General features: G+C 35.6%; 1 protein-coding gene across 1 annotated transcript in view; it reads right to left on the bottom strand.

Moving 5' to 3' along the window:
* Positions 1-8428, bottom strand: part of LOC106882389 (MAM and LDL-receptor class A domain-containing protein 1) — a 221633-nt gene that overhangs the window by 31637 nt on the left and 181568 nt on the right. The window contains exons 110-114 of the mRNA XM_014933051.2: positions 7291-7562; positions 6460-6688; positions 4398-4523; positions 1792-2049; positions 858-1004 (exon numbers count right to left, since the gene is read on the bottom strand). Coding sequence (XP_014788537.2) covers positions 858-1004; positions 1792-2049; positions 4398-4523; positions 6460-6688; positions 7291-7562 — 1032 coding nt within the window. The remainder of the gene's footprint in view (positions 1-857; positions 1005-1791; positions 2050-4397; positions 4524-6459; positions 6689-7290; positions 7563-8428) is intronic.

Genomic DNA, 8428 nt, shown 5'->3' on the forward strand with positions numbered 1-8428 from the left:
AAATTTAATAGTATTTTAGAATGTCTAATGGAATTAAAAATTAGTTTTATGCATTTGTGTATATTTAAACAAATTAAATATTATTTTACAGAATAATAGAATTAAAATTTCTTTGATTAAAACCCTTTCTAACATGGAAATATCCAAAGAGCATTTCACCCTTTTTGGATAGACTTGTGACTGGTGACGAAAAATGAATCTTCTATTGAAATGTTAAACGTCGTAAACAGTGGCTTGGTAAAAGAGAAAAAGCTCAACCACAACCGAGAAGGGAACTTCATGGGAAAAAGGTTCTTCTCTCTATCTGGTGGGATTGCAAAGGAGTAATTCACTTTGAATTGTTAGCACTTAATGCAACAATCAATGCTCATATCTACTGTTAGTAATTAGAGTGTTTGAATGAAGCTTTGAAAAAAAAAAGACTCGCTTTAGTGAATCGAAAAGGAGTGATGTTTCATCAAGACAATGCGCGACCCCACACTGCAAAGATCACATCACAGAAGATCAAAGAGCTTGGTTGGGAAAAAATTCCTTATCCACCTTATTCTCTTGACCTTGCTCCTTCAGACTACCATTTGTTTCGTAGTTTACAAAATCATTTAGGGGACATAACTTTCGCAAGCCAGGAGGAGGTCTTCGCTTTGAAACCAAAAGAGTTTTATATTGATGAGATTAAAAAGGTTGTAAATAGACGGAAGGAAGTTATAGATAATCAGGGAAAGTACATTGATGATTAGATTTCAATTAAATATAACATTTGATCACTTGTTTTCTTTATTCAAAATTTGGACAGAACTTATGGGATGACCTGATATAAAAAATAAAGTTAATAAAGTAATATTTATCAATATTCTTACCAAAATTATTGTCTAGCGTGTGATCACTGGTGGGTCCACCTCTCTTGTAGACAAATGCTCCATAACTGATCATAAATGCAGCATTTGTTGTGGAATCTATCAGCCAACCACACAAATCATATTCAAAAGTGCACTGGAAGAAGATATCTGAACAAAGAAAGCACCAAATATGGTTATCAGTAAAAAGAAATATTATTTTATTGTACAGTAATACATATAAAGTTATGTGCCCTTGCTAGTTGAGACAACTATATGAATGGTGCTTTTTATGTGCCACCAGCATGGGAGCCAGTCAGGTGGCACTGGCATCAACCATGCTCAAATGGTGCTTCTTACATGCCACTGGCATGGGACCAGTCAGCTGGCACTGGCATCGGCTACATATAAAATTATGTGCCCTTGCTTGTTGAGACAACTATAAGCAGTAACTATGTGTTGGTGACAGGAAAGGCATCCAGCCAAAACAAAAAAATATTGCCTAAGAAAATAAAAAAAACAAGACAACAAAAACTGTTCAACCCATGCTAGCATGGAAAAGTAGCAAGCTTCTTACCACACGGCCACTTCTGCACCTATATATATATATATATATATATATATATATATATATGGAAAGAGAGAGAGAGAGGAGGAAAGAGAGAGAGAGAGGAGGAAAGAGAGAGAGAGGAGGAAAGAGAGGGAGAGAAGGAGAGTGAGGTGGGGAGAAAGAAAATTAGAAAAATATTAAAACATCTGATGTCAAATAAGTCAGCATCAAATCAGCAATGCCAAATAGGCAGTGCCAAAAAGGCTGTGCCAAAACGGCTGTGCCAAAACGTCTCCTACCCACGAGTCAAAGAATTGGATATGGAAATAATGATCTTCTGGGTGCTTACTATGAACATCAAGTACACTAAGTACATAAAGTAAATTTTTTTAGTGTTTTACAACTCACCTCTTTTAGCTGGTTCCATAGTCGTAATTGGTACTGTAACTATTGACTCACAGGATCCACTCTGGAACCTAATGTCATCCAATGCAATATCACTGGTATATGTCTTGCCACGAACTCCTTCAAATATGATTACATACTTTGTTGGTGATATAATTGTGAAGTTGCCAAGTAGCCAGATGTTACCCTGGTTTCCAGTTTGGTGCCAAATCGTCCTGTTTATTTTACTGTTCTTATAGTAGACATTCAGGTCTCCCATACCTTAAATACCAAAAAAAAAAAAAAAAAAAAAAAAAAAAAAAAAAAAGAAAGAAAAAGAAATATAATAAGAATGATAGTTTATCACAGTTAGCAGGAAGCTGAAAGGGTAAACTTGGGTTGCTACACCTGACAGAAAATAGCTGTTAGCATTAAATGAAATACATTGCCTTTATTTGAATTAATTAATTTTGACAAATCTTGCCTCTCACAATATAGAAACATTTCTCACCAGCAGACAAAATTGAAATGGCATTGTCCTGGAGCACAGTGAAGGAGATGTGCTAGAACAACCCCTCTGACCCACAGGACTCATACTTGCAGATAGCCATCTCCACCCTAATAGTAGTGAGCATGGATATGGTCTGGGGGTCGAGAACTTTGGAGGCTTGACCATAAACCTGTCTGAGAGTGACTGATACGTTGATAGTTTAAATAGTTAAAAAATACTAAACATCATACTAAGAAAAACACAAGCAGGTATTGTCAAAATAACCCTTCTTTCTGTGGGCCTTCAACTTCCGATGGGGTTGTAATGACTGTGCGACCAGGAGATGGTGACGAGGAATGGCCCCTTTAGCGCATCGCACGGTCGACACAAATATAAAACAAAATGAAATGAGGTTAAATGAGTATAAGTGCCAACAAGGAAAAGACAGAGAGAAGCTTCACTACAGAGCCCCCTACCAGTCATTTTGTGTAAGACAAAAATAGAGGATACAGGATGAAATAACTGTAGCGAAAAGGTGAAAGAACGGTTGGTCATAAACCTGGCACTGAGTCACCATTTAGTAAACGTCTGTGTGTTGGAATCATGTCGGGGTTACCAGTTTGTAACGACCGTGCGACTAGGAGATGGTGACGAGGAATGGTTCCTTTAGCGCATCGCATGGTCGACACAAATATAAAACAAAATGAAATGAGGTTAAATGAGTATAAGTGCCAACAAGGAAAAGAGAGAGAGAGAAGCACTGCTACAGGGTCACTGGGTGCTGTTATGTTATAGGGTACATTTTGGATATTTTAATCCTGGCTAGGCCCATCCCTCTTTAGGTCCAACCACAGCTAATTCTTTCAGAGAGAATGAAGAGTCAACATTAGTGATGGATCTTTAGCTTTTATCTTTTACTTGTTTAAATCACTGAACTGTGGTCATGCTGGAGCAACCCACTTGAAGGGTTTTGGCAAATAAACTGCCCCAAGTACTAATGTTTTTTTAAAAAGTTGGTACTCATTCTATGAATTTCTTTTGCTGAACTATAACAGCACAACCAAAAACAATGCCTGTTGTGGGACAAATACACACATACATGGTTACATACATATATACATATATATACCCGGTGTATAACATATGGTTTATTATCTAATACATATATATAATAATAATAATAATAATAATAATAATGATAATTATTTCGAATTTTTGCCACAAGGGCAGCTTGGGGGAAAGTGGGGATGAGTTGATTACATCGACCCCAGTGTTCAACTGATACTTATTTTATCAACCCCAGAAGGATGAAAGGTGGAATCAATATTGGTGAATTTGAACTCAGAATGTAGCAACAGGCAAAATACTGCTATTGGATAGGCTTCTACACAGTTTCCAACTGCCAAATTCACTGACAAGACATTTGTTAGTCTGTGGCGATAGTAGAAGATACACTTGCCCAATATGCTACAGAAAGGAACTGAACCTGAAAACATGCTGTTGGAATGTGAGCCCCTAATTCTCTTTCAATAGGGTAACCCAGCATCACTGCAGTCCAGTGACTGAAGCAAATCTACTTAATTTGTTGGAGGGTTATGTAACATTCCAGATGTCAAAGCAGTGCAGACATCCCAGCATCTGGTGCATACATGAATTAAATTTAATGATCTAAAACAGTTTATTTAACTCTAGAGGATTTAGGTAGTTATAGAGCCATATGAATGAGATTAACAGGGCAGATGATTTGAGACAGGGAATGAGTAGGACACAAAAGATATCAGTTCAGTAGAGGGGAAAAAAGAAGGAAATAGGGTAACATAGAAGATTGATATATATATATATATATGTATATATATATATATATATATATATATATATATATATATATGTACCATGCAACTGGTACCCATGCCAGTGGCATGTAAAAGCACCCATTACACTCTCAGAGTGGTTGGCATTAGGAAAGGTATCCAGCCATAGAAACCATACCAAATCATCAGATTGGAGTCTGGTGCAGTCCCTCAGCTTACAAACTCTGGGCAAACCGTCCAACCCATAACAGCATGGACAATGGACATTAAATGATGATGATAATGACGGTGATATATGTGTGTGTGTGTGTGTGTATAGTTTTACATACCTTTGCCATACATATGATACCAGAAAGATACGCATGTTGCGTTAGTTGGTTCATTTTCCCAGCTACTAAGCCAAGCTCTGTCATTCTCATTTTGATGCCATCGTGTCTCAATGTACATATAATGACCTGAAATAAACCAGATAAAGATAATATATGATAACACATCTGTTTTGTACTGGGAGTTCATGCCGACTCTGAAGAGTGTAGGGTTACGTAATTGAGCAGTTACCTAACATCCTGTTGAACCTCTAGTGCAAAACTGATTGATAAGATCAACCATAATGGATATACAATACTATTGATTATGATAACATATAAATGCAATATTTGATGTCTTATGTTGTAAAATATATATAAAAATTACCATTCTTCTATATCTACTACTCTACATTACTAACAGTCTTTCTATATTTTTTCTCCTCATTGTTAGCATTTACATTATCATAAATGGTATGATGAAATCAAAGTTACTGAATATAGGGGAAATAGCTAATACCAGGGAATAGAACCATAGTTACAAAATCTAACAGAAGCAGTTTTAATACAAAAAGGCAATCTATGTATCCAGCTTAATGTGGATGTTTTCTTAGAACACTGTTTACTGTGGTATTCACCTTGAGAGGACCTCTGATATGGCTGCATGGTGCATAAAAGCACACATGTCTATATTGTTGGCAGACAAGAATTGTGGGCTATGGGTGCTAGAACTGCCGGATCATGTGATTTTGACATACTGTGACTCCTCAGTGACATTCATCTGCAAGCTACATACCAGCTCAATCTCTTTGTCAATGATATATAAAATTCCAGTGACTTCTCTGGCACTGATGTCACAAATAGCTAGCAGGTTCATTAATTAGTAATAATTAGAAATAGAAGCAGCACTAATAGCAAAAGGTATTACAATATCTGATCACCAGCAGCTTATGTTCTACTGTGTTCTACTGTGCCATTATCATTATAATGGGTGTAATTAATATTTTCCATAGAGGTAAAATACCTGTGTTCTCTCTCTCTCTCTCTCACACACACACACACACACACACACACACACACACACACACACACACACACACTCTCTCTCTCTCTCTCTCATACACATACACACGCACATACTATCTATCTCTCACACACACATATTAACACACACACTCACACACACTCTCTCTCTCACATACACACATGCACTCTCTCTTTCATACACACACGCACTCTCTCTCTCTCTCTTTCTCTCTCTCACACACACAGAGGGAAGGGAACAACAGGCAGGTGTATTAGTCTGACACTCAGGAAGAATGGAAAAGTCCTTGATGTTTCGAGCCTACACTCTTTTTACAGAAAGAAGTGAAAGGAGTGTAGTGGGAATATATGTTTAGTATCAAGTGTTGATATGGCTGCATATATATTATTAGCAACTACGTAAATGGCTCAAAGTCTAATCGACTAAGAAGCAAAGATCAGGGTTAGCAAGCTGTTTTTATTAATGGAACACTTGACATTCTAGAAACTTCCAAGAAAAACACAAAGCTTCTTGAATAATTAAGAATTATGCCTCATGACGCAGATGCTTCAAGAAACTTAGTAAAGGGAGGTTACTCTCTAAACCTTCTTGCAAGGTAGATCATTCAACTATTTAGCTACAGATTACTACAGGAGTAAATATAGCTCGTTTAAAGAACTTGGTTTTTGAAAACTAAAAACTAAATACTCAGATCACATTCAACAAGATTACAAGTTAACAACGGTAATTTAAAATTATTAAAATTTTAAAAATTTTAAATATATAAAAATTTTAAAAATTAGAAATATTTGAAAATATTTAAAATATCTGAAATATTTGAAAAAATTTTAAATAATAAATTTTTTTTTAATATTTGAAAATATTTAAAATATTTGAAAATATTTAAAATATTTGAAATATTTGAAAATATTTGAAAATATTTGGAATATTTGAAATATTTGAAAAAATTTAGAATATTAAAAAAATGTTTAATATTTGAGATAATTGTTGAAGATAAAATGGATAATTAAAAGGAGAACAAAAAATTCCTGTGCAACTTACCCGAAGGAGAATTTGTGGTGTGATCTTCTGTAGGCCCAGTAACAAAATTCTGTTTGGAACCACTGAATATAATCCAATCAAAATCGTCCCCATAGACATTGGTGAAACCACACATCCCCTGCTCAAAATCACAGAAGTTCTGTGGGTCACAGGGGCCTGGCAGGTGTTCTATGTCATCCAAAGCAATGATTTCTGAATGACCACTATCTTGCACACTTTGGAATGTCAACTGAAACAAGAGGAACAAAAACTTATTTTGGAGATTGTTATGAAAGAATATCTACTTTACTGTACCATTTGTCCCTTTCTAATGATCCCAGCACCCTAGTGAATTCCACCACCCATTTTGTAATGCTACACCTGGAGTTGGTCTCCTTGGAAAACCGTCACAAAAGCAACATCTGCTGCCCTAAATATTGATTTCAAATTCTGGTACAATTTTAGCCAGCAGTTATGGGAGAGGGGTTAAGTCGATTACACCGACCCCAGTGTGTAACTGGTACTTATTTTATCGACCTCTGAAAGGATGAAAAACAAAGTTGACAGAAGCCCGTTGTATATATGTATATATATATATATATATATGTATATGTGTGTGTGTGTGTATGTTTGTGTGTCTGTCCCCACAACATCACTTGACAACCGATGCTGGTGTGTTTACGTCCCTGTAACTTAGCGGTTCGGCAAAAGGAACCAATAGAGTAAGTGCTGGGCTTACAAAGAATAAGTCCTGTCGATTTGCTCGACGAAAGGCGGTGCCCCAGCATGGCCGCAGTCAAATGACTGAAACAGGTAAAAGAGTAAAAGAGATATATACGTCAATATAAATACCTTATAAGTTACTCCCAGTTGCTGCAATGGAACAACAATGTTTGCATGACCTTGCCACCATTCTTTTCCTTGGTCTCCAGTACGTTCCCATACTTTCCGTTTCAAAAAGCCTGATTTAACATACAGCTGAAGTGCACTGCTATTCTGTACATTCATGTTGTACCAAAATCTTAAACACGATTGGGAAGCAGGTGGGAAAGGTGGACTTGTCACACGAGCAATTAATGTTTTCCTTTTTCTGTATTGATAGGAACTCGCATAGATGTAATGACCTGATATAAAACAGAGAGAGAGAGAGAGAAAAAAGAGCATTGTAGTTTGATTAACGTATTGTGATACAAAAGAAAGATAACAGATGAGGAAAAGGGAGAGCTTCTAACAATGAGAAAAATGGAATTTTGATATCCTTTATATATTTCAGGCACAATGGCCCGTCATAGGAAGTTAATAGATTAAAGGTATGTAAATTTATGCAGATCCTGTCATGTTCATTATCATATAGGTAATGACTCCACTTTTGCAACATTCAACATGGCAAGATCTAAGTAAACTTTGATATCCTTAAGCCATTTACTTCTTAAACTGGGCCTTTGTGCTTGAAATATATAACTTAACTTACCCTTTATGCATTGTTAGAAGCCCTCCGTCTTCCTTATTAGTTATTTTACTTATACATACATACATACATACATACATACATACATACATACATACACACATACAGACAGACAGATAGACAGACAAACATAAGAAAATACCTATACTGAACTATTGAGGAATCTACAGCTTCTCTATCCAGATTACAAGTTCAGGTTTATGCCTGTAATCATTGGGATAGTGGGATATGTAACACACTGCTTAAATACCAATCATGAGAAATTAGGCTTCTCAAAACCAGAAAGGAGAAAGCTGATTTGAAGACTACAGATCCAAGCCATTACTGGAACTGTAAAAATCTGTAAAACTTTCCAGAAGTTTATCATTTAAGTATATATGAGCATGTCTAGACATGCAACTATATGCATAAGAATACACATTATTATTATTATTATTATTATTATTATTATTATTATTATTATTATTATTATTATTACTATTATTACTATTATTATTATTATTATTATTATTATTATTATTA

This window comes from Octopus bimaculoides, chromosome 7, assembly GCF_001194135.2.
Source record: "Octopus bimaculoides isolate UCB-OBI-ISO-001 chromosome 7, ASM119413v2, whole genome shotgun sequence".
In the NCBI taxonomy this organism is placed as follows: domain Eukaryota; kingdom Metazoa; phylum Mollusca; class Cephalopoda; order Octopoda; family Octopodidae; genus Octopus; species Octopus bimaculoides.